Source organism: Strix uralensis, chromosome 6, assembly GCF_047716275.1.
Source record: "Strix uralensis isolate ZFMK-TIS-50842 chromosome 6, bStrUra1, whole genome shotgun sequence".
Classification (NCBI taxonomy): Eukaryota; Metazoa; Chordata; class Aves; order Strigiformes; family Strigidae; genus Strix; species Strix uralensis.
In genome coordinates this window covers 45,798,715-45,821,079 of record NC_133977.1, presented here as the reverse complement: position 1 = coordinate 45,821,079, position 22,365 = coordinate 45,798,715, and the positions used below count along the sequence as shown (strand labels likewise).

General features: G+C 36.9%; 1 protein-coding gene across 15 annotated transcripts in view; it reads left to right on the top strand.

The window, feature by feature from the left end:
• BAZ2B (bromodomain adjacent to zinc finger domain 2B) overlaps window positions 1-22,365 on the top strand; it is a 157,687-nt gene that overhangs the window by 78,805 nt on the left and 56,517 nt on the right. For all 15 annotated transcript variants that reach the window (XM_074873917.1, XM_074873921.1, XM_074873919.1 and 12 more), the window contains 4 exons: window positions 11,469-11,630; window positions 13,182-13,375; window positions 20,105-20,311; window positions 20,964-21,359. In XM_074873917.1, coding sequence (XP_074730018.1) covers window positions 11,469-11,630; window positions 13,182-13,375; window positions 20,105-20,311; window positions 20,964-21,359 — 959 coding nt within the window. The remainder of the gene's footprint in view (window positions 1-11,468; window positions 11,631-13,181; window positions 13,376-20,104; window positions 20,312-20,963; window positions 21,360-22,365) is intronic.

Genomic DNA, 22,365 nt, shown 5'->3' with positions numbered 1-22,365 from the left:
GTTGCTGAATAGTTGAAGCATTCCAGTCAAGTAAACAGATACTTTACCTGCTTTCTTCTTACCCATTGCTGAAAATAGGAAGGTGCATTGGAAAAGAAGATTGACTCTGGAAAGAGGTTTAATTCATCCTCACTAGAATGTTAGCAACTTTGGAAGAATATAAATCAACAGCCTTTTCTCACATGAGTAAATGATAGGATAATTCAGTGTTTGTCTTTGAGGGGCAGTAATGCCAGCATGTGAAACTGTTCAAAGCTAAACAAGTGAATCTTACTGTTTTGATATTATCAGACCTGGAGAGTTCTTTAATTTCAAAAAAAAGGATGTTCATTAACTTTTTATAAAAAGAAATTTATTTTTTTCCCCCAAAACAGAAGCTGCTTCTATCAAAGCAAGAATCTTCAGTCTTTTTGGAGTCCACTATTTCTCCTTAAATGAGACCCAGAAGAATTTTACAATTGTGGACATAAATGCACAAAGTCACAGGAATGTTTTAATTGGAAAAGTCTGTAATTTTCCACTTGATTTTTCCATTTTATAGTAGCAAAGATTTTATTTTTTTTTTAACACCAGCTATTTCTTTGTCTCAGTCTTTATATAGAAGTGACATTGTGGCTCCCAAAATAAATGTTGAGAGAGATCCAGTTTAGTGCCTAAAATGTAAAACTGCATAAACAAATTCCTTTTGTGGTGTTTTTTTATAGTCCTTAGTTTTGTCAAAATTTTCATCTGAGGCTTGTAGGTATTGTTTTCTGAGATTTTAAGGATTCTGAATGCTAAGTGACAATAGCAAAATTGAAATGGATACATAAAAACAAAGTGGTGATTTACAGTTTGTGGAATGTACAACAATTTCAAATGTTGAGGGAGAATGTGATAAGAGTTAAAGCAATGCAGATGATTAGATTAAGAACAAGGGCGTGAACAATAGTAGAGTACAATTGCCAGTTCTGATACTAACAGAGTACCCATAATGTTATACACTCTTATGTCACAAGTTCTCAATTTTTAGAAATTATGTTAAGACAGTACATCTTAATTTTAGTGTTTTATGTACATATTATTAAGAAGCAGTCTCTAATTTAATTTTTATCAGTTATTCTTTAAACATGATACCAGCCTTGTTTAGACTTCCTGCTTCATATTATTACCTTTATAGGCCAGTAGCTGATTTCTTTCTCACGTGTTTGACTGCACAGTGAAGTGCGATCCAGGTAGGGGCTAAACTCTTTGTTAGGGACAAGACTATGAGAATAATATGTCAGATGTAAAAAAAAAAAAAAAAAAATTTTTTTCAAGGTTATCGAAGAACATAAAAGCAGAAATAAGGAGAAAGAAGGGGTGGGGAGAGAAAGTACTTTAGTAGGCATAACTCAGGTACTTCCATGTTTTAAAATTTTCTCTCGTCTAATATTTCTTTTAAGTACTACACAGCTGAGTGAACAATTTTGAGTATTGTTTGGACATGGAATTTGAAGTTTATTTGTAAGGAACAGACTTAGTAGAACATTGAAACAGAACACTGAACAACATAGAACAACATTGAAAGACTATTTCAGTGTATTGCTTTTTGGGTGTTAGAGGTTAAGCCATTGTATTCCAGCACCCAAATAATTTCATTTCAAACCACATTAAGGACTTACATTAAATCAAGCCTCATTGAGAGTTGCCATGTGATTGATAGTTAAAATATGGCTTAGTAGATCAGTGATCTGTGTATGTTCCTTGTATTCTTACTTCTCAGAGTTAATAATCTGCTGTGTTTGTGCCTAAATTATGTATCAGCTTTCTCAGTAGAGTGCAGTTCTGTCAATCCCTTTTGAAAATTTCTTTTTTTTAGAAAATTAGTTCAAGACTAGCTTCTTTTTAACCTATGATTTATGAAGGAAAGTTAAAGATGTAGTCCTTGCGATTGCATTCATATTTGTTACCTGTGTACTTGCTTCTGTGAGAGCATATTCAGAGTTTATTAAAATGCTAATTGGGGGTGGGGTGGGTGTTGAATGCTTTAATGAGTTACCTAGTGCTTTGCTCTTCGTTTAAATTAAGAGGTATCTTTGATGTTTCTCTATTCAGATGAGGGGTTTTGTTGTTCAAACCAAGGATAAGAGTGGATGATTGTTACTTATGTGTATATATAAACCCATTCCCAGCCTTTTCCATGCGTTTTACATTGAAGGACATGCACCACTACTATGAAAACATGCATACAAATAGTTTGGAATTGTGCATATGAGGAGTTTAGAAGACTTACTGCTGTTGGGAGGCATGTAGAAGGCAGACTTCGCTAGCACTATAATGATTAACAAACAACACTGAAAGGAGGAAAATACACAATAATTTCTGTTACCCTAAGCAGTTATCTAGGTTTGCTGTGTAAGTTGGAATGTCCTTAGCGTTGTTAGCAATACCATGTTATTTTTGTATGTCTGCTGCTTGGAGCATTGATGCTTTGTATTTTAAGGTATTATTTACATATTTATTCCTTTTTAGCTCTTTTGAAAACCTGATATTGCACTGTGAAGTTCATTAATATTAACAAAGGCATTTACAGTTATCATTCCTCGTTACTAAGAGACCAGTGTTGTTGAAATATATGTTGCCCTTGTGGAGTAATGCTTTCAATCATTTATCTGCATAGTGGTTAGTAGAATTTCAAAAGCTGTGCTCAGAAATATTTAACCTATTTGAAGTAAATCAAGACTGTTAAGGAGTGTGTTTAGTATGAAATTTTGCTATGCAGAGCATGTCTACAGTAAGTTAGTAACTTGAAGAGCAAACACTAAAATAAGAAAACTAAGGAAATACTAGAATTGCGAGAGACTGTTAATGTTTTCATCAAATAAGAAAGAGGAAAAATGTCATTACAGTTTATTGGTACAAGACTTTGCTTTCATTTTTCCTTTATGTTTTATTTCTTCCATGTTTCTACATGCATATTTAAAAATTGATGTCTTTTCTTTTCTGGACACATTATATAATGGCTTAGGTAGCACACAGTGTATTTTTTTAAAAGACCATAATTGTAATATACTATAAAGTCACCTACTCTTTTTTTTTGGGTGAGGAAGGAAGTTGATAAATTTACCAAGCTCAAAGGATGTTTTAACTTGACCTACCTTCAAGGTATTATGAGACATTGCAATGCGTTGCTGCTCATCAGCGCCGTTAAGAATCACCACTGTGGTCTGTGAGAGAGAAGCAAGGGTTACTATTTTTTTTTTTAAACAAACAAACAAAAAAACTCCACAAAAAAAGTATTGTGATGTTTCCTAATTGAACTGTGTAGCAGATGGTAACTAAAATTTAGTATTATTACTTGAATGTGGACATCAGTTGTGGAAGAAGGTGCAGAAATGAGGTTTGTTTTTTTTTTTTTTTTAATGTGATAATTTACTGAGTGAGGTTAAAGACATTCCAACTAAGTTCAGCAAACATAGAACTGAAATACAGTGTTTTTAAACTCAGACTGAAAGTATAAAGAAATACTCACTATACACATCACTTGCAATAGTGTCAGTGAAATCAAGTGCAAATCCATTCTTGTTTTGGAGGAGACAAAAAAGGCAAAAAAAGTGCCTGAACCAGAAATTTGAAATCAACAAGAGGAATTTTCCTGGACTCTGTATGTGTTATTTTGCCTTGTAGTTGCTAATAAATGAAAAATCCTAGTGAGTTCCCTGTGTTCATAACACCTAACATGATGAGATACTGCAGTCAGGAGATCATTCCAAAATTATCCATTATATACACTAACACAATATTAGCAATAAAAAAATCTAGGAGGAATATAATTAACAAACAAGGTCAACTAGTGGTTTCAGTGTACAAAGGCCTCCAAAAGTGTGGTCAGTTTGCAGAGGCCTTTGATGGTAAAGTGAGTTTTTTTGGAAAACAGGGACTGTTTGGTCTTTCTGATGCTTTTGCCTTTTTTTTTTTTTTCTTTTCTTTTTTAAAAATGGATATTCCTCCAACAAGAAATATGAAGGTGGCTCGATAGAGGTTAACTGTTGCTAGATGAGGCTTTCCTCTAGGATTTCTAGTGGGTTGTTTGAATCACCTTTTGTTCAGTTCATTTCTACAGATAGAATTGCTCAATGTGTTTTGCTTGTTCTGATGATTTTCTTGGAGAGGTGAAGAATATCTTGCATCTTCTGTTAGTTCATTCATTCCACTTTTGCAGAGGGATGAAGCCATGAAATTTTTGATATATTAGTTTTTAAGGTGAAAGCCTGGCAATGGGATAATGGCTTTCTAATAAGAAAAAACCGAATCAACTGTTAATAACCCTAGTCTGATTTTTGTGATAATGATGGGATGTACTCATTGTTTATAGTCTGAAATGTGTAAGTTTTATCACAGTGGTGTGACTGAAGACAGTGCTTGAAGGTGGAATAGGTCTTCTGTAGTACATTTGTTTCTTTATGAGAATGTGGAATAAAAAATGGTTGCTAGAGGATAATGAATTGGATCAGTACCTGCCCTGGAAAGTTTTAAATAAGCACTGTGACTGGACTTGTTGGCATTTTCATTGCTGCATGTAAAAATTTCCGTACTTCTGGCAGGAGGTTTGAAGAACACTGTAAAATTTACTGAAATGATTTCTTCAAAAAACATGTTATAGCCACTGCGTAGAAGACAAATCCTGGAACTCACTTGCTGTAGCCCACCTCTGCTGTCATTTGTCATCTAAGCAGCAAGATAATGCTCCACTGCCCACCCCCAACAAACAGTGCCTAGAGGGGGGTTATTGTCTGCCCCTCTTCAAGAAACGTGTTTACGAAAAACTCAAATGATGCTATTTCTGTGCTAGGGCAAAGGGGCGAGTTGTTCAGGTGGGACACTCCTTGCAGTGAGAGACTGTTTACACACGTGAATGAGATTCCCTCCAATGTGTGTAGGCTGAGTCTTTGTAGTTCAGTAAAACATACCACAGAGAAGGTCAAGCTGGTTAGGCTGTAACAAGTGATATCACTGTGCTGGTGATCCCACAGGTTAATTAATCCGGCTGAGAAGTACATTAAATTGGCCTTCTGGAGCTTCAGCCTGCATAGCTAGAGTGCTTCTGTCAGTCGCTTGTTTGTTCAGAATTACCCTGGGTCTCTGCATATCTGTAGATGTAGATCCTTGAAAAATTAAGCTTGGAAAGGACTTCAGGGGGTCATCTAGTCCAGCTTCATAATTATAGCAAGGTTAGTGTCTGTCTTGTTTTTGGGACCCCAAACAGTACACAGTCGTCTTAATGCAGTTTTAAGAGTACTGAATTAAGAGGGATCCTTACTGCCCCAGCTCATAGAGCCCAGCCTGCTGCTGACCACTGCTGCTAGGGCACAGTGTGCTGGCTAATGCATGGCTTCGTGTTTGAGTCTCTTCTGCAGAGCTGTTCCCCAGCCAGTCAGTCTCCAGCCTCTATTGTTCCAAGGGGTTATTCGTGCCCATGTGCAGGACTTTGCTTTTGTTCCTGTTGAGTTTCAGAAGATTCCTGCCAGTCTGTTCCCTCAGCCTGTCTAGGTCCCCCTGGATACCAGCCCTTTCCTCAAGTGGATTGACTTGTCCCCCCAGTTTGATGTCTTCCACAAACTTTGTGAGAAAGCATTCCGTTTCCTGCTCTGGGTCATTGATAAAGGTGCTAAACAGGACAGGTCCCAGGATAAAACTCTGCAGTACTACACTTGTGATAGGCATCTGGGTAGCATAGGGCCCATTAATCGTTAGCCTTTGAGCATCCCACTGTTTTCTTACCCATCTAGTTGTCACCTCATCCAGACCATACTGTCCTAATTTGGATTAAATATTATTATCGGGAGGCAGTATTGAAAGCCATGCGAGCTGTTTTCCTCTTGTCCATAAGCCCAGTAATTTTATCATAGAAGGCATTCTGCATGTGCCCAGGAATGTGTTCCTACGTGGTTTGTACAGAGGTCTCACTGCAGTGTTTAGCATAAGTGACCGATTTGTAGTTCCTTTGATCATCCTCTTGGTGCTTTTTGAAGATGGGTGCAACATTGGCCTTTCTCCAGTTGTTGGACACCTCCCCTAACCTGCATGACCTTCCAAAGATGATAGAGTGCAACCTTGTCCTTGCACTGGCTGGTTCTGTCCTTGAATCAAATTACAGCGGTGGCCTGATTTGGCTAGAAATGGTGACAGGTACGTGCCCGTTGTGAGAGTTTGTTGTATGTCCACTATATGCAGTCATAATGGGAAATGAATCATTGTGGTATAGCTGTATTAGTGTCAAAAGTCAGGTCAGAATGTTGTTCTGGACACTAACCAATTACAAGAAAGCAGCTTAAAATGGCTTTTATGCTTATACCTGTCCATAGTAACAAATTTAAAAATAAAAATCTGGGTAAATTACAAGGTTCTAGAGTGGTACAGAATGCTGGCAATACTTCTGTAAATTAAAAATTTAAATTGAAAGAAAACACATCTAGTTGAAGGAAAACAAATGGTTTTATTTACTACTAAATATTTGCTATATTTTTAGGTATATTTGTCATAACTGTGTGTAGAGTTTCATGGGAGGTGTAAGCTGCTAAATAGAACTAGTTGTAAATAGTTTGCTCTTACACGCATGTGGACGTATTGATTCTTGCTACTTTCATCACCTATATATGCAAAGAAAAAGTTTGCCTTGTATAGATTTAAACAGAAAACCAGTTTCTCACTCTTAAGAAGTTATCACTGATTACAGTTTATAAGAAGATGAAATGAGGTAGAGAACTGGATTCTTGAAAAAGAGTAATTAAAATAGTTGGATTGGAATTGTAATGTGTATTTCCGAAATATGGCTGCAAAATAAAAATATCATTGGGATATTGTCTTGAGTTTACACTGAGAAGTGCTTGTAAATTTGTAGGTTCATAGGAAATCTCAGGTTGGAGGGGACATCAGGAGGCCTCTAGTCTTACAGGGTCAGACCGTGTCACCCAGGCCCTTACCCATTCTGGTTTTGGAAACCTCCAAGGACTGGGACTGCACGTTGTCTCAGGGTAACTAGTTCAACTTTATATAAATCCACTAAGAACAAAAAGAACCAAACCACTAAAACTCCAACCAGTACTGAGGGGCCTTAATGTAAACTGTTCTAAAAAACCAGTTTCTCAGAGTCTTATTCCAGGAGTTCACATTATTTTAGATTTTTATACTCCTAAATATTTTCTAAGGGAAATGCATACCATAGGCTGCTAAGTTTGTAGATACCAGACTTAATTTTCTTTCTTCTCTTTGTTAAAACCACAGATTGAAAACCTTTTCTGTAGACGGTTGGTTTTTTGATTAGGTAACCCTGTTAATTTAAGAAGGGGGGGAGGAAATGATGAGAGTTGTTTAAAAAATGTCTTTCATAATGGTGCCTTTGCTTTTTGGATGCTATTTTGGAGCCCAGGTATGTGAAAACTACCCTATTGTAAAGTATTTTTTTGGCTTTAAGGCAAAGCTTTAAGGCAGTCAAGAAAAGGAGAAGAGTCTTGCCAAAACGGAGGCTACAGTTGTTTCATATCCAGCTTTGGAAATATAGTGTGAGTTTAGAACTAACTGCTGTGGAAAAAGATTTAGGAGTAATGTATATCTGCCATTTAAAATGGATTTATTTTTTTTTTATCATCTTCAGAAATTGAGCCGTATTTAATTCTATGTAATTCATCTAGGACCATAGCTAAAAAGATGAAATACAATGTTTAAGCAATATAATAGCAGCTTCCCCTAGAAATTATCTTTTGTACTTTTGATACCAGTAAGGACTAAATTGATCATGATCAATAGTTTTCTTTAAATTGTGGGGGTTTGTTTGTTTGTTTGTTTTAAACTAGCTTACATATGTTTCATTTTAGATCTCAAAAATGATTGGTTATTGATGTTTGAGTTCTATTTTAAAATTTACAAAATGTGTGCAAGATATCTTTGTTATTTTGTGTACTTCATTATTAGTTTGTGCACTGTGTGTTTTGTAGGCCCCTGTTGACCTCTGAAATGGGATAGTTCATGTTTATTAAGGATAGATACATCAAACAGTTCTGCTTATAAAAGGATATTCCTCTGCTTCTGATCTCAGTACGTTAAAGGAACCGCCTGGTAACAGAAATTGCCATGACAAATAAAATGCCTCTTTTCATTTTTAGTGACAAACCTTTAGTTAGAGTTGCTCATGTTTTCAGGTATTTTCTGGGTTGTAGAAATGCCAATACTAGAAGAAGATACTATATGTAAAACTTAATGATAACTTTTAAAATATAAAAGCTTTTAATAAAATATTTTTAAGCTTGAGGTTGGACTTCACAGCATCCGTTTGGATCGTGCAATTACAAGTGGTGTTTTTCCGCACCAGAGGTACATTCAGAACAGGTGGGATCAGGCATGCTGCCTGCCCGCTGCGCCCAGCGCCCTCCCTGTGCCCATCCAGCTGTGCTCTGCTCTGTGCAGCTGGCTCCAGGGGCCTGGGAACACTCGGTACAGCCGCAGCCTTGGCACATCCCTGGCTAGCATCTTCCCCAGGTGCTGAACGTTGCTGCAAGGAATGTTAAACTAAAGAAGAGGGTTAACTTTCCTCACCCACTAAGCAGACTTTGTAAAAGACTTCAGACTATTGGCTTGATTTAAGCCCAGGACAATTTTGATGAGAAAAAAGAAATATATTGGCCAAGTTTCTCAGGAACAGTGTTTTCACAGTAGTCTTCTAAGAACCAAAGTAGTGCTTGATCTTTTTTTATTTTCCAACACAAGGTAACATTCTACTTTATTACATGGATGTGTTGATGGCATGACCACAGTTCTTGAAAGTACTCAGCCAGTAATAAGATGGACTTGTTTTCCTTTATAAATGTGCTTTTTGTCTGTTAGACTTAATAGTGGAGGTTCTGTCCAAACTTGGAAAAGGAAATTTCATTTGACTTCTTTTTGTGAGCTCAGTGATTTTTTTTTTTTAAATTTTTTTTTTCTTTCTCCTTTTTCCCCAGTTTATATCTGTACTGTGCTATGACAGGGAAATAAGTATAACTTTGGAAAGTGGGGTGACTTAACCCCATAAGCATCAGTGTGGAACTGTAGCTGAACTGCTCCTAATAAAAGACAGGTCATCTTAGTTTGAATGCAGTTCTACCTCAATGTGAGTGTTCTGCTCTTGGGATGCTGTAGCTTGGGACAGTGCTGTATTGCAAAATATGCCTTGGGTAAATAGATGTTTTTGTTTCTCAGAAAAGTAGTACTCGATTGTAGAAAGCCAGAGGAATTCAAAAGCGTGTTATTATTACAGATATATCATTTGTCTGTAATAGGGTTGGCCAGCATGATCTTGTTTCTTACTTGATTTTATTCATAAGTAAAGGGCTTTTCTGGTGACATCTTGTGAAGTCAGTAGTGTCCCATCCTTTAAAATACCAACATATTGCACAAGAGGTGAATACAAAATGATGCATCTGACTTCCACCATATCAGTTACTCATCTAGTGTTTTCCACTCTTGCGTACTCTGTAAATCTTATATCTGAGAACAAAGCTTTCTAAAGCAAGTTAAATACTGTAACACATTCTCCAAAGTACGCAGTAAGTCAAGATGCTTCTTAATTTTTTCTGTAGTTCAAAGAAAGGGTATTTCTGCCAGGAAGTGGGTATCTTGAAGAGACCTCCTCTTTTCTTGGCTGGCCAGGTCCTGTGCGTCCATCCCTGGTGTCGCACCCTGTGCTCCCCAGCCCCGCTTGGGTTTAGGATTGTGGGATTCCACCACCAGTAGAGTTTTAAGTCAATCACAGAAGTCAGAAAAGACTTGCTTACCACCTAGTCCATCCTGTTACTTGTGTAGATTGTGCCTTCCAGTGTATTTCATGTGTGTAGTAAAGTTTTCATTATAGGACTGGAAAGTATACTCAGAAATCTGATACTTTAAGCATAAAAAAGGCAAAAAACCCACAGTGTTTTAACAGCTTTTTTTGTGTGAGTCAACTGTACCAAAGCACTTAGCACTGCTATCCTTTAAACACCTTCACAGAGCTGTATGGCCAGTGTAGGACCTGGCCAAGACATAACATTGCTTCCATGACTTGAATTATTTAACGTGCACTTACTTGTTAGATTTAGGTTTTATGTAGATCAAACCTATGTTTCTAGCCCTTGTCACAATGGCACTTATGTGGTATGTTTCTGATTCTTCTGCTTCTTGTAATGTGATGTCATTTCTGTTTTGATTGGTGGCATGTGGGGAGAGTTAGTTTTAAGTTTGGAAGAGATTTTTATTTCCTGACAAAATATTACTGCATTTTTTTTTCAAACACATTTTCTCACATACATAATTTTTAACATAGGATCTTTCAAAAGTTTCTTTCCCTTCAGAGGGATTTGAAAGGTTCTTTAATTATGCTTTGTGTTTTTTTCAGTTGTTGACTAAATAAATGTGTTACAAAATGATGTTGTAGCTACTGCAGCAGATATTATAAAAGAAGACTGTGACACTTTTAAGAAATTCCTCTATGCAAAGTTGCACACCATTTCTATGACAAGAGCAGTGCACTGGATATTTGCCTCTAACATGGCTGTTTAGGCTCAGCAGTGCCTTATTAAAAAAAAAATATCGCTAGTTTGGTCTTGCAGAGTTTCAAGAATCTGCAGAAAAGGATTACATAAGGGTTGCATAAATGTTCTAAATAATTGCTGCTATAGTAAAGAACTTTAAAAAATGAAAGTTGTAGGAACCTTATCACTGTCCTGGGAAACAAAAGTCGATAACCATTTAAGATTAAAGTTTAAAACAGCAACAAAGCCAAAAAGAGTATTAGATTGTTTTTAAAATAATAAATCTTTATTCCTTGCTCAACCACTTGAATTTATGTAACAAGCAGCACAGAGCAGCCCTGTTTCTGGTTGTGAAACAACCATTTTAATAGGGATGTTACAGGAAAAAAATAGAGACTGCTTTTTCCCAAGCCAGTGTCAAACTCCAGGGTAGAAACCTCTTAGAGTGGGTGTAGAGTTACTACAGAGCAGCTAGAGATTAAATAGGCCATTTAATGGGGAACTGCTTCAGATGTGTTTTTCTGATGGGGGCTTTGGAGTATTCCAAGACTGAGATTGCAGAGGTGACTTAAAGCTGTTGTGTTTTTTCATGGTTCTGATGTAGGAAGGCTGCTGAGGTGATCATGAATGTTCAAGAGTGACCTGTGAATATTGATCCTGTTTATGAGACCAACAGTTTCATTTTGGGGTGATCACTGTCACATAGCTTTCTATTAAGTATTTGTTTTCAGAATGCGTTTAAATAAAACTGCATTAATCTTTACCAGAATGGCTTTAATTGACATAAGCCCAGAATTGCTGCAGGAAATTCATGTCGTTTAAGAAGTTCTGAAGTATTGTGTTTTCTTCTTACTCCTAGTTTTAGTAAATCTGCTCTAGATCATGCACAGCAACATGCTTACATAAATATTTAAATATGTTATTAGAACAACTGAAGTTTGTTTTTATTTTCTTGTGGTGCAGAATGGTGGCGAACAGCAGACACGCACTCTCGTCCCGGGGCAGCTTTTTTCCCACCGCTCCTGGGAATTCCACCACTGTTTGCACCTCCTGCACAGAATCATGATCCTGCTTCATTCCACTCAAGAACTACAGGAAAAAATAGTCGCAGCAGTATAGAAAAAGGTAACGGCTAAGGTTGTAGAGGGAATAAGTGTATTGAATTTTTGCACATGAAGAAAGATGTGGAATTTGAACATTACCTCTCATAGTTCTTTCCATTCCTAAACAGCTGATTCTGTTAGCTGAGCATGAGACATACAAGTATGAGCTTTCAGTAACCAAATACTCTTTCTACTAATAATCCCCCCCCCCCCCCCTTTTTCCTTAGATAGTTTGACTGGGACTGAGTAAGGGGAAAGATTTAAAGTTTGTAGTTTGATTTAGGAGACCTTCTACTTCCATAGTGAGTACCGTTCCTCTCTAGACAAGAAGCAGTCACCAGGTAATTGTTTGTAGGGGGGCATGGAGGGAGGGATGGCTGCAGCTACAGAATCTCAATGAAAATAGCCCAGTGACGTTACTTGCATTTCAAACGAGTATTTTATGCAGCAGTATTGCACGCCTTTTGAAGATGTAAAATACATTTGTTTGATGTTGGACGCTTGGTCTGTTGAGCTTGGAGGAGAGGAGGCTGAGGGGTGACCTCATTGCTGTTGATGGCTTCCTCACGGCGGGAAGCGGGGAGAGGTGCTGGTCTCTTCGTTTGGGTGCCCAGTGACAGGACGCGAGGGGATGGTGTACAGCAGCAGGGGAGGTTCACACTGGATATTAGGAAAATGTTCACTAAGAGGGTGAGCAAGCTTGCCAGGGAAGTGGTTATGGCCCCGAGTCTGTCTCTGTTCAACAAGTGTTTGGGCAGTGCTCTTAGATCTGTGGTTTAACTTTTAAGTTGTCCTGTGTGGAGTCAGGAGTCAGACGTAATGATCCTTGTGGATCCCTTCGTACTCAGGATATTATGTTCTGTGATTCTGTGTTGTACAAAAAAAGCTTTTTTTTTTAAATAGTTTTGGTAGATTTTAGGACCTGATGCGTGTTTCAGAATCAATCTAATAACAGTCCTGGGATTGCAGAATAGCCAGTTTGTGTGGTTAGGGGTATTTTCGAGGGAAACAGTAGTCGTCTTGAACAATAAGTAAGCAAGGTTGAATGTGGATGTTATTTCAAATGGCGTTCCCCCAACTTCTCCCCCCCCCCCCCAATTTTACACACTGCAAAATGGATAAAATATCTTGGGCTTCATGTGGTTTTCTTTGGAGCTGGTTGATACTTAAAAATGGTAAACAAAGTATTCTGTGAGATATTCACTGGAATGTATATTTTTGTGTCTTCTTTCTTCAGAATCTTTTTTTTCTGCCTCTGAATAAACTCAAGGATAGTTTGGGCTTAAAAATGGACAATTTCAGATTTTTTTTTTTCTCTCCTTACAGCATTAAATGTGTTTGTCCTTTAAGTCATGGGTGCTCTGGATGTTTTAATTAAAATAACTCCATGAGCAAATTGAAGCGACTCTTGGATGACAGATTTTTTTAGTATATATTGGGAGTAACCTGTGAACAGTCTAGGATCTTGTTACGTGTTCATGGAAGCTAGATTAGTGTGACTGGGACATCTCAAAGAAAGTAGCTGCTACTTCAGATGTTTTTCAGTATCACTTTGTCAATCTGTCATCTTAAGGTATAAATGGATCACTGAATGGGAACAGTACCACTGCAGTGTCTGCTATCAGCACATCTGTACTATCCACTAGTATTGCAACATCTGCAGGACAAGTGAAAGCTGTAACCTCAGGAGCAGGAGGACGCAAATACAACCAGGAGCAAAACAAAGTTCAGCTTTTGGACACCAGAGCTGACAAAATCAAAGATAAGGTAAATATACAGAACATATCTTATGATTCAGACAATTGACATGGTAAGTCTTCTGATTGTGTACACAGTAGCATTTTTAAGTGTTCTCTCCCAGTACAAAATACTGTGTGTTTTTCTTCTTATTATTAGAGCAAGGTCTGTACCCTTGTCTCTGGTTTGTTTGGTGGTGGTTTGTTTCTTTTTTTGAGTTGTTCGTTTTTGTGGTTTTTTTTTTCTTTTTTTAGTATTTCGGGTTTTTGACATGCCTATGAACCAAAAGCTACCATTAACACTAATTCCCCTAGTTAATAGCTGTATGCAATAACATTTTTATTTAATTTATAATTATAAAAATAATTATCTTTAACACCAGTATTTTATAAATGGCAATCTATTATAAAATATATATGTTTAATTATGTTTTCGTGTAACTTAAAATATAAAAAAATTCAGAAGCAAGATGAAATTTTTAGACATTAAAGGAAAAATGCTTTTCTGGGAGTAATTTCCTGTTTATCAGAAGAAAGAAGTATGGCTGTGATTTAGCAAAAAACTTAGCCATCTAGGATGAAAGATATGAGTAGTCTCGGTGAGTTAGTAAACTTCCTCATATAGTGACCCAAGCATTCCCTAAGAACTTGTCTACTCTTGGAATCAGAACTACTTAGGCAAAACGCAGGAAATGGAACACTGGGGAACTGATTAGTGTCCGAATAGAAGCTAAAGGAGTCATTCCCTACTGGCAGCCATCTAGACTAAAATACTTCTATTTCTTGATACTTATTTATATTTTTGTCCTGTGAGTGAATTGTGCCTGTTGCTTTCTTTCTTTCTGTTATTGTTATTGCATTACATTCAGCTCCCGAATCTGAGTGTTCTTAGGTGAAAGGTTGATATTTTCAAAGGACAGTTGGTGTTTGCATGTGTCTGCATAAAAATAGCTGTTAGCACTGAAATGGTTAATTATATTTGTGTAGTGATATGGTGTTTAATATATTGACAATAGAGAAATTATTAACATATTAAAGAACATTTTCCTTCAAAACGTTCTTCATGTGTTCAACGATTGATAACTTTTGAAGGTATTAAGGTAGTTATAAGTATTTGGGAAATCTTAGACTTTTTCAGGCTTAAATACTAGAAATGGCTCTTTCCTTTCTAAAATTCTGCTTTTATCCTGGATATCTGTGTGCAAAACGTAAGCTTTGTTTCTATGGTGCAGAGGTAAAGCTTTTTCTAGATAATGTCTCTGTATTTCTGACTATTACTGCAGTTACACAGAATACCAAATAAATTACTATCTTTTAATATCTCCGAATACCTTCCCAAAAGTTTGTCTTAAGTAAATGAACAGAAGCTTTTCAGTTCACTTTTTGGCTCTTTGCCTTATTCAGAAAACTGAGCTGGTATCACTGAAAATTTCACCTCTTTGCTTTTTTTTTTCCAATTTCAGTCACGATGTTTGTCAGCTTTGTTATCTTCTCCTTCATGTTATCATTTGTCTTTAAGTTCTGTATCCTTGATATATTTTCTTTTGATGTGGGTACTGGTTTCAAACTCCAGTCTCAATTTGCTAAATACTGAGTTGCTGTGAAACAATGTACTCAATCAATTAGCATACCTCCTTTCTTAAATTTGTTTAGTTTTGTATCTTAAGATTTAAATTATCTACCTAATACAGATAAATTTCAGGTTGTCAGCAGTTTTGCTTTGTAAGTTTTTGTAGTAATTTTTCTAATACTGGAGTTTGTTCCTGGTCTTACTTGATATGCGGACGTACTAGACTTTCTTCTAATCCTTATTCTTAACTCCTTTTCCTCTGAAACTTTTTGAGGTAATTGGTATTTGTTAATGTAATGATTTGAACAAGCTTTCCAGTAAAAACATACAAAATACTCTAAATGAGAGCTCCAACATGAGGAGAAGATGGAGAGATAACTTTTTAATTTTTTTAAGAAAAAGCAAAGCTCATACCATGCTGTTTTTACAGTTGGTGAAAATCTAAAGAGTTACTTCTTGTGCGATGTTTTCTTCTGGTTGAACTCTAGTTCTGTTGCCCTACCATCTTAGGGAATCCTAAAGTATAGTCTGAGAGTAGTATAATTTTTTTTGCCTGTGATGTGTGGAAAAACAACTTGGAAGTTGATAGAAGCATCTGATCTTCGAAGTTGTAGTAATTAGAAGTTCTCGTCCAGTTCCTTTTTCTAGGGTGTGTATTTGATCATTCAGAGGGCTCTACGTATCGGGCAACGATAAACCCGAATCTTGTCTGAAACATGAGTTTAAAATTGTGCCACATCCTCACTCGTCACTGTGTATTTGTGGTGTATCATGTTATGTCTGTTGAGCATAACGGTGCTGTATTGAAGATAGATGTCATTGTGATGTTCTGATATACTGTCCATGACTTATTTCTTACATACAAAAATTTGGTAACCGTGTTTCCCTGTTACCTTACAGTGCTGGTCACTGTGTTGATAACTTCAGCATGCTTTAATTGTCTTCCTTTAAACCTACCCTGTTTGTGGCCAAGATAAAACTGAGTAAGCAGAAACACTTTATAAATAATCATTCATCTGAATGTGCTGCTTCAGTCTCACAAAAGAAATGTAAAACTGACTGCCTTTTTATTGATTGAATTAGTGAATTTCTGGGATAAGGAAGGTCAGCAGGATTTTTAGATTGGTAAAGCAACAGTCTTCAGGAAAGAAGGCCTAGCTGGTGAACTTGAGTCTCATTTGGCTTAGAGAAAGTCGCCTGCCATTGTGGGCAGCTGGTGAGATGGGAATCCGCTTCGAGCTTTTGCTTTTGGGGCATTTACTTACCAAGATTCCAGAATTGGCATCAGGATGCTGGGTTATTAACTGTAGTCACATCCTTTACCTTTAATATCTCTTCTTGGCAATTACCATGTTGTGTTTCCTTTATAAAATTCAGTACTTTGAAACTGTGACTAAAATATTTTGAAACTGTCACTTTAGTCATCTTTTTGTGGGACTATCCCATTGGGTCATTAAGGTTGACCTACTTTTCTTGGTACTCTTATTCAGTCTAGATTACTGCTTTCTGAACAACGGTCATTTTCAATTAGCATAACCATCCAGCACATTTGCAAAAGTCAGTGAACCAAAACAAAATATGAAATCTATTTTAATTGAACCCACTCCTGCTTCAACTTTTAGGACTATATTCTTGCCAGTAGAAGAACTAATCGAAGTGAAATTTACTCTTTTAATATAACTTAATAATAATTTTTTATTGAGCGTATTTCTTGAGGAGTCTTTTATTATCTTTTTCTAAATGGTACAATTTTTTTTATATTCTATAAATACCTGCCTGGTCTTACATATATCTTCAGAAGTCTAGTACTCTCTTTTTCTACCCAGTATATTTCAAATGAAGTAAAAGAGTACTTACTTTTTGGTCTGTACTTTTCCTTCTCTTTTTTGACTGTTTTCTTTTGTGTCAGCAAGCTCTTAGAATTTCTTTCAAGTATTTTTTGTTGTTCTAAATGTCTTTACAGAGAGAATTTTTCTTTACAGTTATCTTTCTCTCCTTCTGGCTTACATGATTTGATTTAGTCCGAATTATTTCTTTTCTCTGCAGTTTACTGGCTTTTTTTTTTTTTTTTTCACCTCCTACCTGCTTTGCCTTTTATGCTGGATTTGATAGAAACTTCTCCATCAAGATTAATCCTTTTATATCCACTAAATGCACGAGTTTAAATTTTCCCTATCATTAAATTTTCTCCAAGCTACTAATTTGCCATCCCTTCTTGTGGAATCTGACTAATTCAACTTCTTTGTATTGGTTTTAGCTATGTCAAAAGATTCTATTTATGAAGTAAAAAGTCCCTGGGAAGCGGTTGTGTTTCACAATATAGTTAAGTGCCTAGTTTGTTTTGAAGCATTTTATTCCTTACAAGTTATACTAAATTTCACATCAAAATTAGCTGTCCCTTTTGTTACTTGAGGTAGTTCTTTGTGAAATCAGACTTCTGTGTTGGATGTTGCTTGGCGCTTGCCACCACCTCTTTCACAAGAATGTTTCTGACTCCTTTGTTGGTATGGTAATTATGTTCTTGTCTGCAGTATGAAATGATAGATTTGTAAGATACAGCAGCTGACACATTTTGTAAAGGTAGATTTAAAGTGTTGATGAGTGAAAGTAGACACTATCAGCTAAGTAAGCCCATTGATGTACGCTTCTTTTTCCAGACTGTTACATGCATCTCTTAAGAAGCTGATGTTACGAATATGTATTTCATCAGCATCGTGAATAAACTGGATATTTCTGATTTTAGTATTATTGCAGTGTTTTGGGTGTTTCCTTTTCCATATACAGAGATAGGTAGAGAACCGTGAAGGGGAAAAACTAGAATAGAATCCTAGACATGCGATTCCAGGAGGCATTGTTACTTCTACTGCTTCAGATCGTGGTCTTGTCCTTCATTTTATGATCTTAACCTTCACGAAAAAATGTTCTGCATCTGTGCCAAATATTAAACAGGAAGATACGTAAATGATGTAAAGGACACCAGTAATGAAACACACAGGACCTACTATAGACTGGCACAGTAATTTAGATCTGTTATTTTTAAGTGTCTGCATACGCTCATGTCGTTGACTGTTGTGTAAAGTATCAACTGACACCTTTCTGAATTGAGCGTGGAACAATAAATCCAAATATATACACTTAAATTCTTAAGATTTCCCAACAGTGAAACAATGCATGTGACAGTATGCAGTGGGTGTGATGATATGAAGTGTTACTGTGTTCATCACAGGAATTGATAAAGAGAACCTAGCTTAAAAAAAAAATTAGATACCAGCCAATTGACAAATAGATGAGACTTAATCCACCTACAGCTTCCGTATTTCACAGCTATTTCACAAAGTAAATTGAATCCCATTATTGTGGTTTAACCCCGTCCGGCGGCTCAGCTCCACGCAACTGCTCGCTCTCTCCCGTGGGATGGGGAGGGAATCGAAGGGCAAAAGTGCGAAAACTCATGGGTTGAGGTAAAGGCAGTTTAATAGAGAAAGCAAAAGCTGCACGTGCAGGCCAGGCAAGAGGAGGAATTCATTCCCTGCTTCCCGGGGCTTCGCCATGCGGAACGGTGGCTTGGAAAGGCAAAAGCCTTAACTCCAAGCGCCCGCCCTTCCTCCGCCTTTCCACCAGCTTTTATTGCTGAGCACCGTGGTGTGGGGTAACCCCTGGGTCAGTGGGGTTCCCTGTCCCGGCTGTGCCCCCTCCCCGCTCCTCGTGCCCCCCAGGCTGCTCGCTGGCAGGGCAGGGTGAGGAGCAGAACAGCCCCCGAGGCCTGAACTAACACAGCCCTGGGTGAGCAGCACTGCTGCGCTCACCGATCCTGGCACAGTGCCCTAGGTGACCATCCCGTCCAAAACTAGTACACCCATGTATAAGTTTGTTATGTTCTCCCACTAATTTAAGTGAATTTCTTCTTCATAAGACAAGAATTTCTGACATAAAATTGTTCTTTCTTTTTAGCTTCTTGTTTTATGATACACCTATCATAAAAAAACAGATTTGAAAAGTAGACTTTCAGGGAGAGTTTTGTTAAGGAAGCATGTAGTTCTAAAGCACTGTTTCTCTGATGCTCCTGTCTGCATTGTTATCTAGAATTGCTGCAACTTTTTTGCCCTCTAGTCACCTATTTTTGCTGTCCATCTATCTTCCTTTTGACTAATTCTAACGTTACCTTAACCTCGGTGACTCCACGTGCCCTGTTTAGATGCTAGATAACTACTGCTGCTGCCTGATACCTGTAATATTGTTTCACATGTTTCTCTACTTTCCAACATCATTCTGTGAACTCTTATTTAATGATTAAATACACTTTAATGCAGTAATACGTACTTTCATGTCTCTCTCACATAGCCACCATCATAACACTCTAGTCCATGTGTACTTCCTTCAGATTTGTTTGTAAAATACACATGTTCGTTTTAGTTAGCTCCCCAAAAAGCTAACTTTCCTCATCCATTGCAGTTTAAAATCTGGTCTTGCAGCGTCAACATTTTGGACTTCCTGTGATTTTTTTACACCTTTCTTCTTTTTCTGCATTCTTGTGTCTTGCTTTTTGTACTTTCCTGTTCTGGTCTCCAAGTGTGTTCTTTCCAATAATTTCAATATAGTATAGTTGTCACAGTATTTCAGCAGATTTTGGTCCATTTTTCATAAGCAAATCCCAGAAGCAGTTTGATGAGCCTACTCTTTTCAGTCCTCAAAACCTTACATTTCTGAGCAGCACATACTGTGAAATTAACAAGTAATGTAGTTAAATTAATGTGTCACTGAAACATATTGATGAAATCTAATGTGTATTGTTCTTTCTGTGTTAGCTTGCAACAGAGCTTTTGGTTTAAATTTTTTTTTTTTTGGAAGCAATACATTCTGTGCAGGTTTGCTAGACCTGAATTCCAGGCCGATTTTCTAGGCTTTAATTTGATATATTGCTTTGACAGGTAGTGATGCGAACTGTTTTGCCAGTGTGTGTGCTCAGAAAAATACTTCAGTGGAACCTTGTGACCAGCTTTTCATTTTCATCCTCTTGTGAAGCACTTCTTTCTCTTTAGTCTTCTGCAGAGACAGTTAGTTGTGTTCAAGGATTGCAGATCACTTTACTCCAAAGTCTTACTGCTTTTTGTTTTAAAGATTATGTGTTATAATATGACAATATAACCAATTAAAGCTGAACCATTAATAGAGCATTCATCTTCCTGGTAGAAGCCAAGAAAAAAAGCAGTGGAAAGCTCTAGTAACAGCGACAGTGATTCAGGCTCTTCTTCAGACACCTCAAGTGAAGGCATAAGTAGTAGTGACTCTGATGATCTAGAGGAGGATGAAGAGGAGGAGGAGGACCAGAGTGCTGAAGAGAGTGAAGATGATGAATCTGATTCTGAAAATGAAGCACATCATAAAAACAAGAACAAGGTATGACACCTCACTCTGCTGCTCACAGTCTTGTCACTGAAAGCTGCTTGTGAAGAATTGACCTGTTCGCATTTGTACCAGTGAGCAGTTACTTAACTGCACATTAATGAATGCTAAGAATGCTCTTTTTGAGTTTGCTTCAGGGTTTTCTGGGGATTTTTTGCTTCCTTTGTGTGCATGCATGTGTGTGTTTTGTTCTTAATGGTCTAGGAGTTTTAACGGTACACTGTTATTTTTGTTATGAAGTGGGAAATACAAAGAAATTTAAGTGCTGTGGGCCGATAGTGAATTGGAAATGCATCTTTCTATGGATGTTCCTTTGGCAATTGCTTTTTTCCTAGTAGGGTGGTTACTTTTCCTGGTCAAGATTGGAATCTTGGGTATCCTCTTGGGTTTACAGTTAAAAATACATTTAAAAACAACCATGGTTTAGTACTCCTTCACTACTAAGCATTGTCTTCACATGCTGAAACTATCTGGGGGGAAAAAAACCCTAAGCAGTAAATATATTACAGGATTGATTTTAAAATGATTATTGTTCATCCTTTGCCAAGAATAGTGTAATTGTTTCATGGGGACTGATGATGCACTTTTTTTTTTTAAAGGATCTTTAACTGATCTGTATCAATAGTCAAAAACACATATTTTACAGGTGCTAATGCATAGTGGCGTAACAGATATGAAAACTGATGGACAGAAACATGAAAAGTCCCAAGAAAAAAGAACACACCAGCAGATACCTCTTGTGTCTGATTCCCAGACTCACTCATCATTCCAGTCCCAGCAGAAGCAGCCTCAGGTTTTGTCACAGCAGCTTCCGTTTATTTTCCAAAGCTCTCAGGCAAAGGAGGAATCTGTGAACAAACACACCAGTGTAATACAGTCTACGGGATTGGTTCCCAATGTGAAACCTTTGTCTTTGGTACATCAAGCCAAAAAGGAAACCTATTTAAAACTCGTAGTTCCTTCCCCTGATCTACTCAAAGCAGGGAATAAAAATACCTCGGAAGAATCTATCTCTTTGACCAGCGATGCAAGATCAAAACGGGTGAGTGAAAAATCTGGTTTTTTTTGATTATTTGTAACCTGCATTGCCTGATTAACAAGATACAACATTGTGCTATCAAGCTCTTTTAAATATAATGTTTAAAAATTATATGTATGTTTATTTTCATATCTTGTTTTTTTTGACGTGTTTTTAGAGTTGTTATGGATTTCTAAATGATGTAAATTAACTAAATTGTATAAACTGTGGTGGTGTTTTGTTTGTTTAAAGTTCCCTGAACTATTCCATAACTTTCACTTGGAGACAAGTCATCTACTTGGTGGTGTATGAGCATACCCTAATATATACATGATGTAATCATATACACAACTTACTGTCACATAATGCCAAGCTTGAGCTTCGTGCTCTTCACGTAGTATAACCTTACAGCTCTGCTGAAAGCAGTCGTGTACTGGTGAGGGTACAATGAAATGGGCATAACGAAAGCAAAGGCTTTTGTTATGCATCTCTTAAGGAAAGCATGCAGTTAAAATCAACATCAAATTAAGAAAAGTACTCATGGGTAAATTGTGGGGCCTGGAAATTTTTCCTGTGCTGCTCCTAGTTTCAGTCAGAACGCTGATATAGTACTTTCCATATCTGGTATGGGAGCATGGCTTTGCTTTGTTTCAAGTTGGATAGTTTTATGTCAAGGTAATTAAACTTACCTATTTTAATATTAAATAACGTAGCTGAAAGCCTTTTTAAAAAAAGTGTTTGATTTAATCTTGGGTTTTATTTGCTCTATAAAGACAGAAGGATATTCATGCACTGATAGCTGTTAAAACTCAGTATGGCCATAGCAGTAAATTTGATCTTCCTTTTTACTGGTCAGGACTCTACAATACGTTCACATGAGTCTGTCAGAACAGTTCTGTAGCTTACAAAAATTCTTTGTAGATTCTCAGTTTATTTTGTTAGTAGTGATTATAGTGACTAGGGATGAATTTTCATAATTTCAGTTAGATTTGAATGGGGATTAGAAGAGAATAAAAATCTAGCATTTTAG